The 25,238-nt window shown below is 46.3% G+C and overlaps 1 protein-coding gene across 4 annotated transcripts in view; it reads left to right on the plus strand.

Moving 5' to 3' along the window:
- Positions 1–25,238, plus strand: part of LOC115081697 (adenylosuccinate synthetase isozyme 2) — a 206,720-nt gene that overhangs the window by 145,965 nt on the left and 35,517 nt on the right. For all 4 annotated transcript variants that reach the window (XM_029586115.1, XM_029586116.1, XM_029586114.1 and 1 more), the window contains 5 exons: positions 1,378–1,444; positions 6,113–6,220; positions 6,695–6,776; positions 8,453–8,579; positions 12,119–12,273. In XM_029586115.1, the coding sequence (XP_029441975.1) occupies positions 1,378–1,444; positions 6,113–6,220; positions 6,695–6,776; positions 8,453–8,579; positions 12,119–12,273 (539 nt within the window). The remainder of the gene's footprint in view (positions 1–1,377; positions 1,445–6,112; positions 6,221–6,694; positions 6,777–8,452; positions 8,580–12,118; positions 12,274–25,238) is intronic.

Below are 25,238 nucleotides of genomic sequence, written 5' to 3' on the forward strand. Positions count from 1 at the left end.
AGGGGTAATAGCACGTCCAAAACGCGCGTCCAACTCCCCCGAACCTAATAGCGCCCGCAACATGCAAATGCATGTTGATGGCCCTATTAGGTATTCCCGCGCGATTCAGAAAGCAAAATGTGCAGCCAAGCCGCACATTTTGCTTTCAGGAATTAGCGCCTACCCAAGGTAATTTCTGCCGGCACCGGGAAAGTGCACAGAAAAGCAGTAAAAACTGCTTTTCTGTGCACCCTCCGACTTAATATCATGGCGATATTAAGTCGGAGGTCCCGAAAGTAAAAAAAAAAAAAAAAAAAATTTTGAAATAGGCCCGCGGGTTGAAAACCGGATGCCCAATTTTGCCGGTGTACGGTTTCCGAACCCGTGGCTGTCAGCGGGCTCGAGAACCGACGCCGGCAAAATTGAGCGTCGGCTGTCAAACCTGCTGACAGCCGCCGCTCCTGCCCGAAAAGAGGCGCTAGGGACGCGCTAATGTCCCTAGCGCCTCTTTTTACCGCCGGGCCTAATTTAAATAAATTTATTTACTGAATTGCGCGCACAGGAGAGTGTCCTGTGCACGTACCAGGAGAGTAGGCGCTCGCCTGCTCTCCTGCGATTTTACTGTATCGGCCCGAGTAGAAGCAAACTCCGAGCTCGTTCTCTGTCCAACTTCAGATGATGACACTAGGAGAGCAATTGTGCATAATTGAGAAAGGGAAAATGGAATGATAATGTTATACTATTCTGAGTAGTGACTCGGCCAGAAAGGCATGCAGTGGAAGGTTCACACAGCATTTCAGTGATCACGTGGACCCTAACCTGCATTATTTTTAATATAGGATATGATTGTTTTTTTTTTTTTTTTATTCATTAAACTTAGCAAATATATTTTTGTCTGTAAACTTTTGTAAGACCAAATTTTGGGTGAATCTAGTCCAGAATGACTTTTAGCAGGCCAACAAAGTTTTAAAATTCACCGCCGCTATGATTATGTCGCCTCAACAAATGGTATTGGTATTGATTCAGAGTGACAATTTCTTATGGCATCTCATTCTTGGGAACTGCATTCTGAAAAGAGCAAATGGTGAGTGTCATGCTTGTTCAGTGCAGCTCCCACAGCAAGAATCCATTTCATGCAGAAGGACTGCATGCAGGTATCCTGTCACATTTCATGCTCTAACTGCACAGAAGCTAAGGGTATAAGTAGCTGAATGAAATCTGCTGATTCCGGTCCACCTGGGAGAGGCGGTATCTTCTGTTAATTCTTGCAGTTCACCAGAAGGCATCATGAGTGACTGGAAGCAACAAGAAGCATCTGATCTGTTTTTCAATAAAATGCAATACTTGAAAACTCTGGTTGGGGGAAAAAATGCTCTTTTTGTTTCTCTTCCCATTTAGTGTTTGATTTCCATCAAGCAGCTGATGGCGTTCAGGAGCAGCAAAGACAAGAGCAAGTAGGGAAAAAGTACGTGATTTTGTTTTTGATGAAAATTCTGCACTGATCTTAGTCATAAAACATCAGGCTAAAAAGAACTGAAATATGATGTATTTCATTTTCAATTCAGAGAGAGAGAGCCAAAAGGTTGCACCTTTATCTTAAGTGAATGATGTTGCACGTTGACACAGCTGCTCCTAAAGTGGGTGCTAGACATCTTTTTTTTCAAACAGGCCGATACAGAAAGCGCACCATTTAACACGCAATTGGCCGCGTGTTTCCCACCAGCGTCTATTACACCTTATAGTATAAGGGGTAATAGCGCTTGGAAAACGTGCGGCTAACCCTGCCCCCACCCCCCGAAATTAATAGCGCTCATCACATGCAAATGCATGTTGATGAGCCTATTAGTTGCCAGAAATATAGAAAGTAAAATGTGCGGCCAAGCTGCAAATTTTACTCTCAGAAATTAACACCTGCCTAAAAGCAGCCATTAAGTTCTAAGCAACCCTGAAAAGTTGCTTAGAAAGTGTACAGAAAAGCAATATTTTCTGCTTTTCTGTACACCCTCAGACTTAATATCCTAACAAAAAAAAAAAATCTTCCTGCCAGTCAGCAGGTTAGAAAACAGAAGCTCAATTTTGCTGGTGTCCGTTTTCCGAACCCGTGGCTGTCAGTGGGTTGGAAAACCGACGCTGGTAAAATTGAGCATCGGTTGTCGGGACCTGCTGATAACCATCCCTAACGCTAATAAGGAGGCGCTAGGGACGCGCTATTGTCCTTAGCTCCTCGTTATTAGCGTGCGGTCTCATTTAAATAGAGAATCGCACGCCCAGGAGAGGTGCCTGGGCACGCGCCGGCTCTCCCACACCTCTTATTGAATCGGCCTGAATGAGTGGAGAGAAAGGAAGTAACTTTGTCCCTCCGAGCCTGTGGAGACTCTTTCATAGTTGCTATTCCAAATGAGAAGTTAAAAAAATAAAAAAAAATCTCTATTTCCTGCTTTGTTGTCTGTGACCCACCCCATTTGGAGGCAACGAAAGCCATATTAACAATAATATTCTGCTGTGAGTCTTAAAACATGCCAATAAGGTGATTGAAAGTGCCATATTAAATAAGCAATAACATACACCAGGATGTATAGTTAACACCAATTTTTATCAGCTGGATGTATGAAAGGCTGTGTGCCTTTATCGTTTGGAATGAACAGATAAACCCATTATTGGACTCCCTGGAGATAGTTGGAAAAACAGTACAGTCTTAGCCTGCCGAAAATATTCGTTTATTCCTAGTTAACACTAAGTTATCAGTAGGCAGGTTCCTTGCTAAATATCCCTCTTCTTGTCTTCCGACTTCTCGCCGTCCCAGAAGATAGAAAAAAAGCTTTTGCTCACAGTGGCACTGCCTTTTCCTGTATGCCCAGTGGTTCCAGGAGAAACACGTTCCGTGGGATGGCTCGTGGAAGATTCTTCAGGGGAAGAGAACAGGAGAGCTACGCTCCTAATTAATTTTTTTGTCCTTCCCCAGGACAGAAATAGTGTTTTGCATCTATTTTTCTGCAGATGTCATGTATGATTTCTGGGGTAGAAAGTATGGATCTTCCTGGACTTGGTCAGGCAGCGCAGGACCAATGAGAGAAATTTATAGCTATGTGCCAAGCGGTTTTTATCTCTTGGTGTTTTTTATCTTGTTAAGTAGACATTTGTAGGAAAACTTAAGATTAGCTAACACAAATTATGTATTTTTGAGTCCTCTCTGTTGCAGTGCTTTAGATCTGAAGAAATCCGAGAGCCAAGAATCCGGGAATAGATGAGAGTAGGGCAGTGATGGCGAACTCCAGTCCTCGAATGCCACAAATTGGCCAAGTTTTCAGGATATCTACAATGAATATGTATGTGAGAGATTTGCATGTACTGCTTCCATTGTATGTAAATCTCTCTCGCGCATATTCATTGTGGATATCCTAAAAAAAACCCCCAACAAAACCTGGCCTGTTTGTGGCACTTGAGGTCTAGAGTTCGCCATCACTAGAGTTAGGGTCATGGTGAAGGCTTTTGGCAAATGTTTCATTAGCGTTCAGCTAGCTCCCTGGATGTTAATTTTCCTTTTATATTTTTCATAATAAACCTTTCAGTCTTTGGTCCGTAACTTGGGAACTATGCATATGTTAAGTTTTGTTTGTTGGCAGTTTTCTTGTTTTATCTTTTGTTAAATGCAAATTAAAAAAAAAATTTTGTTGCAGAGACTAATCAACGTTTTAAGGTGCAGACTTCCCAGAGCACAAAGGCCACTTTCTCAGAGAGTGTTATGGGAGAATGTTATTTGTAATTGTGTTGGGCTCCCCTATGCTCCTCCCAAAGATTTAGCTTTTAAAATTGGAAAAAGTAAGCTTTTAGGCATTTTCTTATTCTGGGTATAACCAGTTCAGTTGAAATTTTGGTGGCCTAGAGCACGTTCTGTGATGTCATCAAGTCTAGTTAAAACAGCCCTTCCCATTGGTTCCCGCCTCATGGATAAACTTGAGTCTTCAGTGAATGAGATCTGAGCCTGATCATGTGATGCAGTCTCACAAATCACATGGGTAGATTTTATAAATTTACGCGCGCGTGTACTTTTGTTCGCGCACCAGGCGCGAACAAAAGTACGCCAGATTTTATAAGATACGCTCGCTGCCCGTTTCCTCTGAGGCCGCTCCGAAATCGGAGCGGCCTCAGAGGGAACTTTCTTTCCACCCCCTTGGCCTATCTCCCCCCCCCCCCCCCCCCCCCCACCGTTGTCGGCAGAGTTACACCTGTCTGAAGCAGGCATAACTCTGCATGCACCAGCAGGCTGCTGGCGTGCCATCACCCAACCCAGGGGCTGGTCTGGAGGCCTCTGCCACGCCCCCGGACCTGCCCCAAACCGCCCCCTGACCCCGGACCTGCCCCCTCCTGCCCCTTTTACGAAGCCCCGGGACTTACCCGCGTCCCAGGGCTATGCGCGCTGGCGACCTATGCAAAATAGGCGCGCGAGTGCCCTGCCCGCATAAATCCAGCCGGATTTACGCACGCAGGGCTTTTAAAATTCGGCCCACAGTGTTTAATATTCCAGCTAAAAAAAGGCATAGTGCGACTTCATACTAGCCAGGAACATATTTGCTAAATACTTGTTTGCTGCAAATATTACTTTTGTTTGACATTAGGTACTAGTTTATATGCCTGCATTATCAAACTTTTGACACAAGCTTGTTTCTGTTAACAAAAATTAAATAAGGCATCATATGTGGTCTTTCCTGTAGCTTTTGTATTTTTGAAAGCTTTTCACAGAAAGAGATGAAAGACCAGACCAAGACCAGATTTAAGGACATGGCAAACACCCCCCCCCCCCCCACACACACACAAGTCAATATGGAAGTCATTTTAAAACTGACGGCAGAAGTGCAAAGTCTGAGGGTGCTCTTTACCCCGTGGACTTTGTGCTTTTTTTTTCCAGTGTGAAATTATGAGTATGCTTTCACTTTGAAAATTACCCTCTACTGACACACATTTACACTTGCTAATTTGTGCTGGTACTTTTCACGGCAAAACCCATGCATATACTTTTGAACATGGCAAAGCATGGGCGTAGCTCCAAACTCCACCCCAGGTAGGCCTCCCCCTTGCTATGGGTTGGGCAGTCTTCCAAAAGGGTCACTTCTGTGGGGAAAGCACTGTTTAAATCTGTAGAGATGGCTTTCAAAATTACCCACTTTATGAACACATCTTTCATAGAAATAAAAAGATCAACAAGCTGTTTGTCAGCTGCTATCTGTATGCTTGCTTTGTTGCATTTTATTTTCCCCATATCTAAGTAGACTGGCATGATAATGGCATTGCTTTGAACTAAGGCACCTTTTGCTCAAGGATTTAATTTTCTGTGAATTGTGAAAGTATTTCACGGAAATAGTTATGCAAAAACCTGTTTAAAAAAAAAAGTAATAAACATTGTGGAATTCTGTGCCCCAAGTGTTGAATTTAAGCTTAGGCCGTGCAGAGCTTTCTCTCTTCCAGAAGCTGCAGGCAGTTATTTTGAAATTGTGAGTACGTTGATTTCATGATTCTTGAGTGGACCTAAAGTCTGGTCCTGCTTCTGCCAACCATAGCTCCTGGTAGAGTCTGTGTCCTTGATGGCTGATACTTACAGCGGCCTTTTAGTAATACTGAAAGGACAGTTTGCTTTCTTGCAATGTGTCCTTTTGGCAGTACAGTAATCCTTTTAATTGCTGGCTGCCTCTTCTAGGACAAATAGCAAATAGAAAGTCATTTTCCTTTGTAACCATGGGTTCACACATGCGGGTACGCCTTCCGTCCCCAGCAGCACTTTGATCTGTGGGGCATCCAGGCTGCTAGATTCAATTCTTTGCTAGAAGAGAGGGTGCATGGCAGCATTTGGAAGATGTGCTGCAGTTCTGGAGGGAAATTCTATGGTTTTTTTTGTCTCCATAAAGTTGCCCAGTGTTGTAGAATTATTTATTGTTCTTCATAATGCCTTGGTGAAGAAGTGGAAGTTAATTTTAAATGACAAATAGGTGTTCCAGAAGGTAGGGAACACCGTATTCTGCAGAATTATTTGACCTGATCTTGTTTCCAGGATGAAATTGGTGTCCAGAATTGTTGTGCTTGTGGAGGGATACTGTAAAATAACTTGTTGGTATTTCTTTTTTTTTTTTTTTGTCTCAAGTTTGGGGACTACAAAAAAAGGTATCGGCCCAGTGTATTCTTCCAAAGCCGCACGGAGTGGCCTTAGAATGTGTGATCTTGTGTCCGACTTCAGTGAATTTGCTGAGAGGTATGTATGGGTTTCTTGTTGACGCTGGAAATGTGACTCTTCCAGCATCGGAAATAGATGGTTTGGAATGTGTTCCAGTTAAATCGGTGACTGTGGATAAACTCTGCCTAGAAGAGTTAGAATCAAATAAGTGAGCTTTTGTATTGACCACAGAATAGATTACCAAGTCATTGTCCCACTGTCTCTCTCTCTCTGGTTCTTTGAGTGCACATAATGTTAATTCCCCATCAAAAGAAATTCCACTGCGTGCGGCCCAGGGAGGGAAGGCAACTGCCGCTACAGTGCCAGTGAAAGAGTGTCTTGGAGGAAGGGCTGGCCTAGGCAGACTGAGGGAAAGGCGAGGGCACAGACGGCCGGGGGGGGGGGGAGGGAGGGAAAAAAAAGAGGAATTCCAGGCCCCTGCAGGAAAATGTGGCATGAAAGTAGTCACTTTGGCCTTCTTTTATGTGACTCATATTTAATTTTTTCCTTCAGGTTTAAAGTTTTAGCTAACCAGTACAAATCTATGTATCCTACGTTGGAAATTAACATCGAAGGTGAACTGAACGAACTCAAGGTGAGAGCGTCGTGTGTTGTAGGGTTTCATTTTTTTTTTTTTGGGTGGAGGGGGGGGGGGGTTTGACCCAACAGTTTCCTTCTGCTCATTTAAGCCTCCAGCTCAGTCAGAACCGGGGCTGGGATCCTGTTGTCCTGAGCCTTCATTCGCAATTATTGGGGATGTTTTTTTTCCCCGGTTTCGTATCCCACCCTAATTTATCTAACCTGGTTATTGCAGTAACAGTCCTGGCCTGGTGCAGTGCACCACAGCTCCTTACGGAAGCCTGCAATCATAGGCCCTGAATCTGGCCATTAGATGTCTCACTTGAGTGATGATCATGATTCCCTCACCACCAGGGGCTGTAAACGCTGCCTCTGTAGCATCCCCAGACCTGTCTGACCTGGAGACCAGAAGACCCGACTCTGGGATCAAGCCGGGAACCTTCCGAATGGCAGTGTACAGCTCTGCCACTGAGCCTCCAGGCCAGCCCAGGAAAGGAGATTTCAGCATCACAGTGGAAAATATTTTTACATCCTCGGCACAGTGTGCAGTGGCGGTCAAAAAAGCAAGCAATGTTAGGAATTATTAGACAAGGAATGGAGAATAAAAACAGAGAATGTCATAATATCTCCATGGTGAGACTACATTCTGATTGCCACATCTCAAAAAAGATATAGCTGAACTGGAAAAGGTACAGAGAAGGGCGACCAAAATGATAAAGGGGATGGAACGATCCCCCTATGAAGAAAGGCTAAAGAAATTAGGGCTCTTTAGCTTGGAGAAGATGACATAGGTCTATAAAATCATGAATGGAGAAGAATTTGTAAATACAAATCTGTTATTTACTCTCTCAAATACAAAAGACTAGGGGGACACTCCATGAAGTTACTAAGTAACAAATTTCAAACAAATTGGAGAAAATATTTTTTCACTTAACGCACGATTAAGCTTTGGAACATATTGTCAGGGGATATAGTAAAGGCAGTTAATGTAACTTGGCTTAAAAAAGGTTTGGACAAGTTCCAGGAGGAAAAGTCCATAAATACTTATTAACCAGGTAGACTTGGGGAAAGCCACTGTTTTCCCCTGGGTGTTAGCAGCATAGGGTCTGTTGACTATTTGGGATCCTGCCAAGTACTTGTAACCTGGATTGGCCACTGTTGGAAACAGGATACCAGGCTTGATGGACCCTCGGTCTGATCCAGTATGACAAGTCTTACGTTCTTATTCTAAACTTGTTTTTGATTGGATTGTAGAGAGTGGTGTTTTGTTTTGTTTTTTGTATTCTGTCTTTTGTGACTGGTCAATCACTTCAAAGTAGATTAGGTTCAGGTACTGTAGGGTCCCTAGATGGCTTATAATGTATGCTTGTACCTGAGGCAATTGAGGGTGAAGTGAATTGCCCAAGGTCACAAGGTGGGGCAATGGGCTTTGAATCCTGGATTCCCTGGTTCTCAGTCAACTGCTTGTAACCACTAGGCAGCTACGCCAAGGTTGTAGCGTTAGTGATGTAGGAGAGCTTTCAAAATTGCTCATTGTTGCTTCATTGTCATTGCACATCACTCAAGACTTGGGGAGAGAAGGGAGGTGAGATGGGATAGTGGTGAATTATGCCTTTTGCTTTGCATTGTTTCATGTTGTGTTAACATACTGCAAACAATCTGGATCTCACGAAATCCCTTTGCGTTTCACAGGGCTACATAGAAAGAGTGAAACCGATGGTGAAGGATGGTGTGTATTTTATGCATGAAGCCTTGCATGGTCCACCAAAGAAAATCTTGGTAGAAGGTGCAAATGCGGCTCTACTGGATATTGATTTTGGTAAGTAGCTTTTGTTCAGGACCATGGTACATGCAGAGAAATCTTCCAGCTTTTAAGAAAGTATGAGGTGCGCAGGCATGGTCTGGTGCTTTTTTGGTGGCGGCTCCCACTTTGTAGAATAAATTGACAGTGGATACTAGGCAGGAAATTAATTATCTGACATTTTGAAAACATTTGAAGACATGACCATTCCCAGAAGACGAAATATGAAAAGTGGGATAACATTGACAAGAAAGCTGTAAGGCTGGTGTAGGAATTTTGGCAAGAGTATGTGTTGGGTAGTTTTTATTATATTTGTATTATTGTTCCCGTTCCCTGCCCTGCCTCCACACCCCCCCCCCCCCCGCTTACCTCACCTGTTCCTCCCTTTCACAGGAAATTTACTCCTAATAATTGCCTATGATAAATCACCAGCTGAATTCTTTAACTTTTTGTTAAACTTTATTTATCTCGCTACTTAATTGTTTTTGTTGATGACTACTTTCAGTACTCTCCAGTTATTATATTTTGATATCTTTCCTGTCTTCCAAAGCCCATGTTTTTTGTTCCCTGTTTATCTTCTATACAGTTGTTTAATGGTTTCCCCCTGTTCCATTGTAAACCGGTACGATAAGACTTGGTCTTGAGCATCGGTATATTAAAAAAAACCTTAAATAAATAAATAAATAAATTGTATACTGTATAAACTCTTGTATAAATCGATCTCGTGTATAAGTTGAGGGTAAAACCTAGGGGGCTTATGAAATGTTTCAATACTTCCAGCCCTTCCCCATATCAAAAATACAAAACCAGCCCCATCCCATCAAAGCCCACCACCCTCCCTGGAAACACACCCAGAGCATAAGTCCTCTCTATTGAGCCGCAACTGCAAGCCCCCCACAAGCGTGGCTTGCCGTGCCGCACTCCATCACTGCAACCATGTGTTCCAGAGCCGCAGTCCTCCTAGCCGTGCCTCTCGGAGCCTTCACCACCCCAGGAGACCTGCCCACCATGGCAAGAACCGCCGGACACCAGCTCTGCACCCACTCAAACAACCGGTCACCGACACAAGCAAGCAAAAAGGAAAGCTGCCCTCCTTCTTCAATCCCTCCTTCCCAAACCCTCCCCAAACTCACTGAAGTCCCTGGTGGTCCAACAGGGGGCCCGGGCGCGATCTCCTGCTCCCGGGCCCTCGGCTGCCAGCAATCAAAATGGCGCCGGCGGCCCTTTGCCCTTACCTGTCACAGGTGCCGGCCAATGGCACCGGTAGCCCCTATCACATGGTAAGGGCAAAGGGTTGCTGTCGCCATTTTGATTGCTGGCAGCCAAAGGAGCAGGAGATCGCGCCAGGGTCCCCCGCTGGACCACCATGGACTTACAATGAAGTTTTGTTTTTTTTTGGGGGGGGGGGGGTTGGGAGGGTGGGGAGGGGCTGTGCACAACATACATATAAGTCGAGCCAACTAATTTGTGCCGATTTTTGGCATAAATTTCTCGACTTATACATGAGTATATACAGTAGTATGTTTTAATTGTGATTATTGTCCACTGCTTTGATTGGCTTTTCAACCAGGAGGGTGGTACATAAAAACTTGTAATAAATAAATAAATATTCAAAAGCTTGCTGAGTCGGTAAAATAACTGGGTACCTTTACCTAGTTATTTTTATCCTGATGTTCAGTGGCACTTACCTGATTAAAGGTGTGGCTGAATATCCAACTAAATCTAACTTTGACCGGCTAGATTTAGTTTAGCTGAAGATCCCTGAAAACTAGCACTAAATGGCCAAATTCTTTTTCATGGTGGGTGGGGGAAGCCAATGATCCTCAATTCTCCACCCCCCCCCTCCCCGAAAATAATTGATGTGCAGGGATCTGCTACTCCCCTCTCCTCCCACTGCAGGATCTTCTTCCCTGTCACTCATAAGAGAAAGCTGAGTGGGGAGCCCAGCAACCCTTTACGGATTCCCCTCCTTTCTGCCCAAAAGTGACAGCTGATCTGGGGGCCCAGTTGGCCTCTGCGGGATCCACCTCCCTCCCAGCCATCTGATGATCACAAAAATGTTCCTGTTGTTAACCCCTCCTTGATCCAGCCCTCTCCTTCCCCCTTATTTTAACTAAACCCCAGGTGCCTCTGGACTCCATCCCCACCTCCCAGCCTTCTGAATTCCTCAAATCCCTACTGAAAATCTAGGTTGTCGAGGGGGACATACTGACCTTCTGGCATCCAACATTGCTTTGACAGCAACCCTCTCGATCTACTGCTAGGACAGAGAGAGAGACTAGAGAGCTCACTGATAGAGATCTGCAGGACTGCTACTTGGCAGTCGGTGCATAGTTTGAGCATCGAGCACTAATGAATTAAGATGTGGACATTTTGCTGATGTTGTTTTTGGATACAGGGATTCTCTGGGCTATGATCAGATCATCTGAGAAGGGGACTGCAGCGGTAACTCCTACCCGATTCAGTCTGGGGTGAGACACAGCAGTACCTGATAATTCTCTTCTTTTAGTCTCACCCCAGACTGAACCAATGCACTTTGTGCCTTCATCACAAATGGTGATTGGTGATTATGTGGATTGCATAATTTCCCCCCCCCCCCCGCCCCCCTTCAGGACTGCTATGCAGTTCAGTTGGACTGGCAACAGGGAAAGAGAGTCATAGATGGAAGGGAGCAGGCGAGGTGAAACCAAAGCTCCATGGATGATCTGGTCTGATCTGGAAGGTGGCACTGTGCCCATCTAGGTCTGTTCGGTGGGGCACTTTGTAAAAACCAGTAGACATACATCTTAATGATGACTTTAATATTCCATTATGTCAAAACAGTTTTTGACGAATTGTTTTGAAGTAATGGGATATTAAAGTTGTTAAAACATGTCTGCCTACTAGTTTCTACAAAGTGTTTATAGTAGATGTAGGATTTTTTGGTTCCTTACCATTTGATGGAATAACAGAGAAGACTTATCAATCACTGAGTGTTCGGTGTACACAGCTTAGACACTATCATGTATGTTTATCATGACAATTTATACACTGGTCAGACAGCATAATCATAATAATAATAAAAAAAAAAAAAAGCACAACACTTCATTTTGTGATGCCTGATAGAATTGGTATCTATATGTTTAGTGCATGGAACTAATGGAAATCCTGATTATTGGCATTTCCCATGTTTTAACTTTTTTTTTTCTTTTGAAATTTGATATTTTTCTTTATTTCTCCGAAATATTTTTATCTCTGCAAAATATAATTTCTAGCCCTTAACAAAAAAGATTATGGTGGACAGAAATAAGAGGTTAGTGTATTTTTGTTCAAGACCTCTCAGAAATGGGACATCCCATCTGATTTTTCTCTTATGCCACATCTCACCAAGGCACAACAGCAGTTGTTTCTGATTTGCAAGAAGTCCTGAAACCTGGCTCCTCGGGCCATAGCAAAGCATTTTACAATACCATACGTTCCATGCTCAATACAAATGTTGACCAAGTGCTTTGTAGAGCTTAGAAGTAAAAGGATGCTTTTATAGAAATGAGAGCTTATCTTTTTTTGTTTCCTTTTAGGAACTTACCCTTTTGTGACCTCTTCAAATTGCACTGTTGGGGGTGTGTGCACGGGCTTGGGGATGCCACCCCAGAATGTTGGAGAAGTGTATGGAGTTGTAAAAGCATACACCACCAGAGTTGGAATAGGTGCCTTTCCTACTGAACAAGATAATGTAAGTAGCATTACATTGTGAGTCCAACTTTCAGCATTGGGATGCATCAGTGGACGTGCAGAGATTAACGCTAGTTTTTTATAAGCCATGTGGCGAGAGCTGAAGAGTTTATAAAACGCTGCGGCTTTCTGCTCTGAAAGTACACATGAATGTTTCCAGTGCAATAAAATGCATACTTTCTTTATCCATTTTATAAATATACACTTGTATATTTTATGCATGAAATAATTGTGACATTGTGTGAATAAACACCCAGAATTAAAGGCATAGGCAGTATTGAATGAATTATACACATATTCTGTTCTTGAAAATACTTGCATGCGTGCTTGAAAATCACTAGTTCACTGATACCTCCACCAATTCACCCAGTCTGGCTCTAGTTCACATAGACTCTCTAGCACTTCACCCTAAACCCCCACCAATCTGCCCAGACCTTCCACCCAAAAGCTATATGCAAGTCCAATTTCACTTGCCACGGATCAATGAGTGGGTGTAAAATTGTACGACTAAGCTTGGTAATGACAATGTGTAGATCTCTCACAAAATAGTGACTACCCCATTTACTTCTGAACCCCACCCCAGATCACCCGACCTCTTTTTTTCCCCCCTGATAAAAAGTTTGTGCAAAACCGAAAATACGCACACACTCTCGACGTTTACAAAGTAGCATATAGCCCACCTATGTGCAACGTATGCATGCATATGCTATTTTTACATGCAAAAGCCCTTTGAAAATTCACTCTATCATGTGTATACATATGAATACATTGGTGTATACATAAGATCCCTTCCTCTTGGAAACCAAGGACAGATCTGAGTAAACCCGTCCCGAAGACTCAGAGGAGCCGATGGACATGTGCTCAGAAACAGACTCAACATCTGAAAGCCCCAGTTCGACCAGCTCTTCTGGGGTGAACACTATTTGTGAGTAGTCCACCAGATGAGGCTTACTGGGGGCTTCCCCAACGAGGGACTCAGCTCTGTACGTGCATGATGTGATTTTGATGCTTTTTGCGTCGTGGAGTTCGATGCCCCCCTCTTCTGCGTCAGTACTTGCAGAATCCTCCTGTGTCGAGCCAGACGATGTGCGGTGGTGGTGCTTTGGTGCATCGGGCTGCGACACATCTTTGTATGGGTGCTTTGGCCTCGACGCAGGCGTCGACTGTGCATCTTGTGCACGGTGCACCTCAGTAAACTCCAGGGATGGGGCTTTGACTGGGTCGTAGGGTGCATATTCCAGTTGCCCGTATCCGGGACAGTAGATCCTCTGATCAGGGGCAGGCTACGGTTCTTCACGAACCAGTCGCCCAGTATAACCTCGGACCAGTGGGTTCTTTCCATCATCTGCCAAGGGTACTATTTGAACTTATTGGGTGTCCTGCCAAAACTGCTCTCTGATCCCATTTTGGGGGCTGTTAGCACATCAGGAGGAACTTCTAATGGAGTTTTCCTCCCTTTTAATGGCCAAAGCAGCTGAGCCTGTTTCTACCAAGGCAAAAAGGATGGGGATTTTCCTCTAGGTACTTCCTGATTCCAAAGAAAGCAGGAGGACTCATCCCATCCTAGACCTAAGGGCCTTGAACAGATTTGTTAGAAAAGAAAAGCTCAAGATGGTTTCCCTGGGCACCTTGATCCCCCCCCCCCCCCCTTTTTTGCTAAAAGGGGATTGGCTGTTCTTCCTCAATCTCAAGGATGCGTACACTCACATCGAGATCTTCCCCAGTCACCAGAAGTAATTCAGATTCATGGTGGGAAAACAGCATTTCCATAATTGGGTGTTGCTTTTCAGGCTAGTGTCTACTCCACGAGTCTTCACAAAATGCCTGGCCATGGTGGCAGTGCACCTTTGCTGGGTGGGGGTGCATGTTTTCCCTTATTTGGGTGATTGGCTGGTCAAGAGCACATCTCATGCAGAGGCCATTAGGTCCATGTGCTTGACAACACTGGTGTTGGATTCACTAGGATTCGTCATCAAATACCCAAAGTTCCATCTCAGCTCATCACCTCAATTGGACTTCATAGGAGCCCTGCTAGACACGGCTCAGGCCAATGCCTTCTTACCTCATCAAAGGGACATCACTTTGGTGACCATTGCGGCAGAGATTCAGCAGAGCCAGCAGGTGTCAACCTGGCACATATTGAAGCTGTTGGGTCATATGCCCACAACAGTCCTTATCACTCCCTTGACGCAATTACACATGCACAGAGCCTAGTGGACCCTGAGGTTGCAGTGGTGCCAGGCTACACAGAACCTCCAGGATTGCATCCGAGTCACTTTGCCCCTCCAGGACTCTTTGTCCTGGTGACAGGTACTTTCAAATCTGGAACAGGGGATCTCTTTTCGAAGTCCTCCTACCCAAATTGTCCTAACCATGGATGGGCTAGGGAGCTCATGTAGATGGGCTCAGCACCCAGGGTCTCTGTTCTGCTCAGGAAAGCTGTTGTCAAATCAAATTCCTGGAGCTTTGGGCGATCAGGTGCACGCTATGTGCTTTCAAAGATCAGCTGTCCGTCAAAGTTGTCCTGTTCCAAAGCGACAGCCAGGTGGCAATGTGGTCTGTGAACAAGCAGGGGAGGAACAGGATTGAACCTCCTGTGTCAAGAAGTAGTTCAGATCTGGTCATGGGCCCTGTCCCACGGGATGGTGTTCGGGGCCATGTACTTGGCCAGGATGGAGAACGTGGTAGTGGACAGACTGAGTTGTACTTTCAGACCCCACGTGTGGTGTGTGGCCCCCAGGGGATTGCGAATAGGATATTCTGCCTCTGAGGGAGCCCAATGATGGATCTCTTCACGTTCCCTTTCAACAGAAAGGTGCCTCGGTTCTGTTCCCTGTACAGGTTAGATGGCAAACCAGCCTCGGACGCTCTTGCCCTACATTGGGGCAAAGTTCTTCTGTATGCGTATCCTCCAATTCCCTTAGTGGTGAAGACTTTCTTGAAGCTTTGCAAGGAAAAGGGAACTATGATTCTTATAGCCCCATATTGGCCAAGATAGGTCTGGTTTCCACTCATACAGAAGTTGTCCATCCGGAGACCGATCAGTTTGGGGACCTCCCTAGATCTCATCTTTCAAGATCGAGGCAGGTTGCGACATTCCAATGTCTGGGCTCTGTCGCTCACAGCCTGGATGTTGAGAGTTTAATCCTGCAACCACTCAATCTCTCACAGGATGTGTCTCTGGTCCTGGTGGCTTCTAGAAAGCCTTCCACTAGAAAGTCTTATGGACTGAAGAGGAGGTTTTCTGTGTAGTGTAAGCAGAAGGCCCTGGATCCGTTCTCCTGCCCCATCAAAAACTGTTTGATTTCCTTCTACACCTTTTGGAGGCTGGCTTGAAAATCAACTCCGTTAGAGTTATCTGAGTGCAATTGGCACATACCATCACGGTGTAGATGGTGCACCCATCTCTGTACAGCCTATAGTTGTACTTTTTATGCGGGGCTTGCTTCAATTGAAGCCTCCCCCTAAGGCCTCCCACTGTGTCTCGGGACTTCAACTGATGAAAGCTCCTTTTGAGCCGCTGTGCAGTTGTGACCTGAAGTATCTGACCTGGAAGGTTATATTTTTGGTGTCAGTCACATCAGCGAGCTCCAGGCCTTAGTGACTTATCCACGTTATACTAAGTTTTATAATGACAGGGTGGTCTTGCATATGCATCCTAAGTTCCTGCTTAAGGTGGTGATGGATTTCTATCAACCAGTCAATTGTCTGCCAACATTCTTTTCCAGGCCCCATTTACACCAAGGTGAACAAGCCCTGCACAGTTTGGACTGCAAGCGGGCCTTGGCCGCCTATCTGGAGCAGAAAGAAGCCCATAGACAGTCCACCCAACTTTTTGTTTCTTTTGATAAGAATAGGTTGGGCATTGTCATTACAAAACAAGACACTATTGCATTAGCTAGCAGATTGCATCTCCTGTTATGCACAGGTGGGACTGCATCTTGGGGGTCATGTCGAGGCTCGCTCTGTCCGAGTCATAGCAGTGTCAATGGCCCACTTGTGAGAAGTTCCTGTGGAGGAAATCTGCAAGGCTGCGCCGTGGAGTTCTCTCCACACATTCACATCTCACTATTGTCTGGAGAAGGATGGCCGACGCGACAGTAGGTTTGGCCAGCCTGTCCTTCGGAATCTGTTTGAGGTGTAGAACTCATCTAGGGCCCATTCTTTGGGTCAGGCTGTCTTCTCCCTCTGTTACCAACAGCACTGTTTTTGTGCCCGTTGGCATCTGGTTTGGATGTATGTTGGTACCCTTTTATGTCGGGGAGGAGCTTGTAGCTAAGGATTCATCCATGTGTGAGTACTACCATCCTTCTTGTCCTCTGAGAAAGGAGAGTTGCTTACTTGTAACAGGTGTTCTCCGAGGACAACAGTATGTAGTCCTCACGAAACCTGCCCACCACTCCGTGGAGTTGGATTTCTCCTATTTTTGTGTTTTATTTATATTTTTTATAATTCTATGTTATAAGACTGTCCTTGTGGACATGTGGTATAGGGCAAACTGGTCATGCCCAGTGTGGCAAGTCAAAGTTCTAGAAATTTTGACTTAAGTTTTCTGTGTTGGGGCTCCTCCTGATGATGTCACCATGTGTGAGCATAAACATCCTGCTGTCCTTGGAGAACGCCTGTTACAGGTAAGCAACTCTGCTTTCCAGATATTTCCTTTTTTTTTTTCCATTTCCACATAAGTGTGTTAAAGTTTTAGTTATATAAGTACTTTTAATTTCCTTAGGGCTTTGTCCACTCATCCCCAATGATCCTAGTTTAAAGCCTTCCTCAGTAGATTTGCCATTTTGTTCTGGGTCATGTTGCGCCTCTTCTTTGACAGGTGAACCCCCATCTCTGCTCGGTAGTCCCTGAAACATCATTCTATGGTCCAGGAATCCAAAACACTCTCATTGACACTATCAATGCTGCCATTCATTTATCTCCAAAATGCGAGCTTCCCTGGCTGGGCCTTTACTTGACTGGGAGGAAGGAGGAGAATACCACTTGTGCATCTATCTGCTTTACCCTCTCTCTGAGTCACAAAGTCCTTTTATATATGATCTGTGTAGTACCTAACAGAGTTATTTGTTACAACATGGATGAGCAGCTTCAGATAGTAGTTAGACTTAAGGATTTTCAGCAGTCTCTTTGTAATGTCTCGATTTTTGGCACCTGGCAGACCGCATACTTTTGTTTGGTCAGCAGATGAATTTCTGCATGCAACTCGGAAGCAAATCTCCAACCACTACAATTCTCTGCCTCCTAAAGTAATGCTTTGCACACTGAAATGGTCCTTTAGGGGTTAATTTTCAGAAGGCTTTCCACATATAAACACCGGTTTATGCATGTAAATTGCCTTTTGAAAATTATCAGGGGAACATGCATAAAAGTTGAGTGTAACCCAGAGATGTTCCAAGGGGCAGGGTTGGGACAGAGTCTGCACTTACATGCCTGTTTTATTTATCTTAAAAAGTATACATGCAAGTTACCCTGCTCAAGTTACACCTGCTTGGATCAGATGTAACTTTGTGCAATGTAATTCATGCATACTCCACCAATTACCTGAGATTTTTCAAAGCAAACTTAGGTGTGTAAAATACTCAGCAAAGTTTGTGGGCTATGCTTGCTGTTTTAAAATTAGCCTCTGAAAATTGCACAAATGATAATGTGTGTCAAATTATGTGCATACACGTAAAATATATATATGCATATACTTTACCAAACTTATTTGTACACTTGTCTACCTACTAACAGACTTGTACAAATGAAATCAGACATCTGTTGTCTGCAGTTTTTGGTTGGGAGGTTTGTGAGAATTAGTGGGGGTTCAGGGTGAAGTGCTAAAGGGACTTGAGAACTGGAGGAGGTATCGGTGAACTGATGATGATTTCAAGTACACACACAAGTAAGCATTTTCAAAACAGTATGAGGATATCTTTCCATGTGCACATATATATGGGTGTGTGAAAATCTACCCCTGTATTTTATAACCTGCGCATATATAATATATGCAGGTTATAAAATTTGTGTAAATGTACCCTGTAACGTGTTTAAAAAAAAAAGTGCAAAGACATATTGCACCTATCTAGATAAGTTTCTGGAGGAGAAGTTCATAAACTGCTATTAATGAAGATGACTTGGGGAATAACCACTGCTATTACTGACATTAGTTGCATGGGATTTATTTATTCTCCCAGGACAAGCAGGATGGAAGTCCTCACAAATAGGTGACAACATCAGATGGGGCCCGGCATGGAATACTTTTGTCAAAGTTTTTCTTTAAGTGGCGACCGGCTTTCGGAAGTGCCCCCAGTGTCTGAGGATCATGTCCATTATGGACCCGCATGACATCTGTGTTCTCTGCCTGGGGCCTTCCATGATGTCTGTTGGTGCCCCAGTTGTGCTCAGATGACCCCCAAAGGCCTGCGAGCCCACCTGGACAAGATGGAGCACTTGTTCTGTTCCCAACAATCGGCTCCATTGACTCCAGTCCCGGGGATGTCGAGTCAAGGGGATTGATCTGACTCGGACGCTCACCCTTCTGTTCCCCTCCGTGATGAAAAAGGCGGGGGGGGGGGGGGGGATCGCCCCTCATCGGCGTTGGGCCATCCCAAGGCCTCAGGGTCGTATTCCTCTGCACCGGAGAAGGACCGAGCCGAGCACCGAGGGAAACATCGGCACTGAAGGTCATTGCCACACGGTGCTGGCACCGATACCGGAGGGGCACCGGTCCTGGGGCAAGGAGGCCCCGTACTCCTCCAGACCCCGAAGCCCAGGGCGTTACCCGCCAATCACAGTGTCGGGTACCGAACCTCCATGGACCCCTGTGGAGGCCCCGGTTATGCCCCACCTGTGTTCTCCTCCCGCATCGATGCTTACTACGCCTGCATTTCGGGAAGAGCTAGAACATGTGGTTCAGCAGGCAGTGTTCAGTACCCTCCAGCAGCCGACGCCGACCCCCAGACTAGCATCGGAACCAGCGCCCTTGATGTTGACACCCTTACTGGAAAGGTTGGATGTGCTGCTCTGTGCCTTACCGACACAGCCATTGCCCGGAGGTCCTCCAGCTCCCCGTCTGCCACCGGCTCCTCCCTCCGATACTATCCCAAATCCGGGTCCTTGGAGGAGGAGGATGCGGCCCGATCCCACTCTCGGGCCATCGAGTGCCCTGGCACTCCGGATTCCATCGTTGCCTTCGAATGTCCCAGTGCCCTCTAGGCCCCCTCAACCGATATCAGGGTCCTCTGACCGGCCATCGATGCCGATGCCCCAGGATCCCGGATTTGACCTCCCTCCTCGACCCAGGCAGCACGGTGGTGAGGAGGAGGCCCCTTATGACCCATGGGGCTGATGTTACCTCCGAATTCTCCTCGGATGCTTCTGATGATCTTCCATTAGAGCCTTTGCCTCCAGACGAGAGGTGCCTTTTGCCCCCAGAGGACTTATCTTTTGCCAATTTTGTTTGGGCGATGGTGGAGACCGTACCCTTCCAACTTTTAATGGAGGAGGACGCCTGCCATCAAATGTTGGAGGTCCTCCAATTTGTGGATGTCCTTAAGGAGGTGATGGCTGTCCCGGTACACGAAGTTCTCCTAGAGCTCCTCTACTGGTTGTGGGAAAACCCAGGCTCCGTGGCTCCGGTGAACCAGAAGACGGACGCCATTTATTTGGTGCAACAGACCCTAGGCTTCCAGAAAAGCCAGCTCCCCCACCAATCCGTGGTAGTAGAGTCAGCTCAGAAGAAGGCCAAGAGGTCTCGCACCCATTCTTCCACCCCTCCGGCATGTCAATTGTACATGAATCTGTACAACTGCAACCTCTGGAAGCAGGTCCAGGAGCTCGCTGAAAGCCTCCTACAGCAGTTCCAAAAAGGCTTGGAGTCTATTATGCAAAAGGGATTCAAGGCTGGCAAGCATGAAATGCGAGCGGCCTACAATGTATTTGAGATGGCAGCCGGCATTAGTGCCCGGTGCTGGGCCTGGCTTAAAGTCTCCGACCTCCACCCTGATGTCCAGGAGAAGCTGGCTGACCTCCCCTGTACAGGTGAAAACCTGTTCAGGGATAAGGTCTGCGACGCAGTGGCCCAGCTGAAGGATCAGCACGAGAACTTGAGTCAGTTGTCCGCCAGCACCTCTGACCCTTCCTCGGCGACCCTCAGGGAGCTGTGTAGGGACTCCAGGAAACCTTTCTACAGGTAGCGGAGATACTATCCTTCGGCCTCGCGAGCTTGTGTGACTCGGACTGCCCCTAAGGGCATTCCGTGCCCACAACGGGCACTTCGGGCCCAGCCTGCCCTCAGCCTGGTCCTGTGGCAGGCTTTTGACTGTCATAGAGAGAGCAGCAGCCTAATCCTGGTTCCCTCTGGCCCCAGCCTACCGGTTGGGGGCCGGCTAGCCTTGTTTGCAGACCACTGGACCCCCATCACCACTGACTGATTGTTCTTAAATATTGTAAAACAGGCAGGACTCCCCTCCCTCACCGGGATGGATCCTTGGGGAGAATGCAGTGACTCTCAAGTTAGAACTCTCGGCCCTGTTGCGATCCAGAGCCATTGAACCGGTTCCCCGCACCCAACAGGCTAGGGGTTCTACTCCAGGTACTTTCTCATTCCAAAAAGAACGGGCGCCTCTGTCCCATCCTCGACCTCCAAGCCTTGAACAGGTTCCTGAGGTGGGAGCGGTTCAAAATGGTCTCATTGGGCACCTTAATCCCACTTCTTCACCAGGGAGATTGGCTCTGCTCTCTCGATCTACAAGACGCATATGAGCACATCGCCATATTTCCGCCTCATCGGAAATTCCTGCACTTTGTGGTAGGCCAGAGGCATTTTCAAAACAGAGTTCTGCCCTTCGACCTTGCCTCCGCACCTCGAGTCTTCAAGTGCATGGCAGTGGTGGGGTCACACCTGCGCTGCAGGGAGTGTACGTGTTCCCATATCTGAACGACTGGCTCATCAGGAGTTCCTTGAGGGAGGGAACCCTCCAGACCCTGCATGTGACGGTCAAAGTCCTCCAGTCGCTGGGGTTCCTTATCAATTACCTAAAATCTCAGCTGACGCCATCCCAGCAGCTCAGCTTCATCGGAGCAGACCTGGATACAACAGTGGCCAGGGCGTTCCTCACCAGCGATTGGATAATTGCCCTGGCAGGCCTGGCCAGATCCGTTCGTCGCTGGCAGATGGCCTTGGCCCACCTGTTGTTATGGCTGCTGGGCCACATGGCGGCGTCAGTGCATGTCACTCCAGTGGCCCGACTTGCCATGAGAGTGACACAGTAGACCCTGCATTCTCAGCGGCACCAAGCCTCTCAGGAACTCTCTGCGCTGGTCTGGATAACCGAGTCACTCCAGCTCTCCCTTGCCTGGTGGACACAGGAAGCTAACCTGAGCAAGGAACTACCATTTCAGCCACCTCCGGCTCAGGTGATCCTTACCACAGATGCCTCCACTGTCGGCTGGGGTGCCCATGTCGACGGCCTCCACCCACAGGGTGTGTGGTCGAAGCCCCAGGCGAGATGCCAGATAAATTTCCTAGAACTTCGGACAATGCTGTATGCCCTCTATGCGTTCCGGATCGCCTATCCCACAAGGTCATCTTGATACAGACAGAGAAACCAAGTGGTCATGTGGTATGTGAACAAACAGGGGGTGGGGGGGCACAGGCTCCTATCTCCTCTGTCAGGAAGCAGTGCAGATTTGGGCCTGGGCCCTGTCACGTGACATGCTCCTGCGAGCAGTATAGAATGCAGTAGCAGCATAGAATGGAGAACATGTTGGCGGACCATCTCAGTCGGACATTCCACCCTCACGAGTGGTCCCTCAACTGATCAGTAGTGGATAAGATCTTCCGCAGGTGGAGTCAGCCGGACATGGATCTCTTCGCATCCTCACAGAACAGCAAAGTGAGTCACTTATGCTCTCTCTGCAGGGACGACAGGGAACCAACCATGGATGCCTTCACCCAATCCTGGAGCGTGGGTCTCCTGTACGCATATCCTTTGATTCCACTCATAGGCAAGACTCTCTTGAAGCTACAGCAGGACGGAGGTTCCATGATCCTTATAGCCCCGCACTGGCTGCAACAGGTCTGGTTTGCGATCCTCCACGAGCTGTCTGTCCAGGAGCCCATTCGCCTGGGCACCTCGCCTGACCTCATCACACAGGATCAGGGCAGGCTGCACCACCTGAACCTCCAGATGTTGGCCCTCTCGACCTGAATGTTGAAAGGCTCGTGCTGCAGTCCCTCAACCTTTCAGACAATGTCTCACAAGTCCTGGTAGCTTCTTGTAAGCCTTCCACGTGGAAGTCCTACCAGGCGAAGTGGAGGAGGTTCTCTGCCAGATGTGCGAAGCAGTGTCTTGACCCTTTCATTTGTCCCACACCTCGGCTTTTGGACTATCTCTGGCATCTCTCAGAGTCTGGGTTGCAGACTACCTCAAACAGAGTACATCTGAGTGCCATCAGCACCTACCATTACAGAGTGGGTGACACTCCGATCTCGGTGCAGCCCTTAGTGGAGCGCTTCATGAGAGGTTTACTTCAATTGAAGCCTCCACTGTGTCCTCCTGTTGTGGCCTGAGACCTCAACGTAGTGCTGGTGTGGCTCATGCAGTCTCCCATTTGAGCCTCTACGCTCCTGCGAATTGAAACACCTCACCTGGAAGGTAATCTTCCTGGTGGCAATTACTTCCACTCGCAGGGTCAGTGAGCTTCAGGCCCTGGTGACCTATCCGCCTTATACGAGGTTCTTCCACGACAGGCTAGTGTTTATTTATTTTATTTATTTATTGGTTTTTTATACCGACGTTCGTAACAAACATCATATCGGTGTACAAACTTGTTAGCAAATGCATAGTTAAAAGCATTTGAAATAAAATAAAACAGAATATGAAATATTTATTTATTTATTGGTTTTCGTATGCCGTCACTCGGGTTCCATCGTAACGGTTCACAATAATAAATAATAATGCAAAATAAATATACTAAAATCAACTTCCTAAGACTAAAAAATAAAACAAATTACAGCCATTCGAATAAAAACAACTCATAAACCAATTAAATAAACTTATCATACTAAATAAGTAAAATCCTTAATAAAACATCGTACGCAAAATACGTCAAATCATAAAAGAAATCTAAACTTAATACTATAAAGTTTTTGAAAGGAAGATAGAGAGATTATGTTAAAGAAAAGGCTTGTTGGAATAGCCAAGTTTTGAGTCCTTTCTTGAAGGTTTTGGTGTTTGTTTCAATTCGTAAATCTTGCGGAAGAGAGTTCCATAATTGTGGTCCAGCAATCGACAGTGCTCTTTCTCTTAGTGTTATGCACTCACCCTAAGTTCCTGCCTAAGGTGGTGACTGACTTCCACCTGAATCAGTCTATCGTGTTGCTCACCTTTTTCCCGAGGCCACACTGTGACCAAGGTGAGCAGTTTCTGCACACCTTGGACTGCAAACATGCTCTCATTTTTTATCTGGAGCGCACTGCAGCCCACAGGCAGTCCACCCAACTCTTCATCTCCTTTGACAAGAATAGACTTGGGGTTGCGGTGGGCAAGCAGACCCTGTCTAATTGGTTGACGGACTGTATTGCTTTCTGCTGTGAGCAAGCGGGTCTTCCGCTCAGAGGCCGACTGAAAGGGCACTCAGTGAGGGCTATGGCAGCGTCAGTGGCTCATTTCCGTACAGTCCCTATCGCTGAAATCTGCAGGGCCGTGACGTGGAGTTCCCTGCACACCTTCGCAGCCCACTACGTCTGGACAAGGATGATTGGCAAGACAGCATCTTCGGCCAGTCTGTCCATAACCTGTTCCAAGTATGAGAACCCAACTGTCCTTGCCTAGGGCCCAGTGTGTGGTTGACTGCCTCCTATTGTTGCCAACAGCACCCCTGTTGTGCCTGTTGCACGTTACTGGCTGTCTGTTGGCCCGGTGTTTTCTGGGGGCGGCCTGCAGCTTGGTATTCACCCATCTGTGAGGACTACCATCCTGCTTGTCTTGTGAGAATGCAGAGTTGCTTACCTGTAACAGGTGTTCTCCCAGGACAGCAGGATGTTAGTCCTCAACAAGGCCCACCCAGCACCCCACGGAGTTGATTTCGCCTGCGTTTTATTTTATTTTTCGCTTGTTTCTTTATTCTTTGATACAAGACTGAAGAGGGACCAGGCGTGGCTGTGGGGATAGTGGCATGCTATTTCGTGCCGGGCTCCATCTGATGATGTCACCCATATGTGAGGACTAACATCCTGCTGTCCTGGGAGAACACCTGTTACAGGTAAGCAACTCTGCTATATAAAATCAGCATATACACGTTTAAGCAGCATGGACACGCATATATGCTATTTTGGAAACAATGTTAACAGGAAATAATAGGGTGGTTTGGGGCATTCCTGTGCGAGGTTCAGAAGTATGTACCCAAGTTGCTATTTTGAAAGCGGTATTTGTGCAAACGTTATCAAACTTGTTTGTATGTTTTTACATCTGCTAATTTAAGTCACAGAAGTGAAATTGTACTACTTCAGTTTTTGGGTGGTAGATCTGATTGTGGGGAATCAGGATGAAGTGTTGGAGGGTCTGAATGGCTGGTAATTCCAAATATGCGCACAAGTAAGTGTTTTTATTAGTGGAGATTATGCAACATACCTGCCTTTATATTTAATCTGGGTTTTTAAGCACACATGCTACAGTTATACTCGCATAAAATATATGCATATGCTTTTATAAAATGGGTAGAGAAGAAAAGAACAAGTTTCCCTGCATTACATAAAGATGCACGTATACTTTTGGGGTTCTAGACACGGTATTTTATAAATTGTGCAGCTCCTGCCACATAGCTTCTCCGTCGTCAAATAGGGCTGAATTAGCCATGATATGTGGGTGACATTTGACTGTGCCTAACAGATCCTTCTCTCTTTATATCATAGAGCTTTTGCTCTACTAAACATATGTGCAAGTTCCTGTGCATGCATTGCCTCATAAGCCTCTC

Source organism: Rhinatrema bivittatum, unplaced genomic scaffold (assembly GCF_901001135.1).
Source record: "Rhinatrema bivittatum unplaced genomic scaffold, aRhiBiv1.1, whole genome shotgun sequence".
Classification (NCBI taxonomy): Eukaryota; Metazoa; Chordata; class Amphibia; order Gymnophiona; family Rhinatrematidae; genus Rhinatrema; species Rhinatrema bivittatum.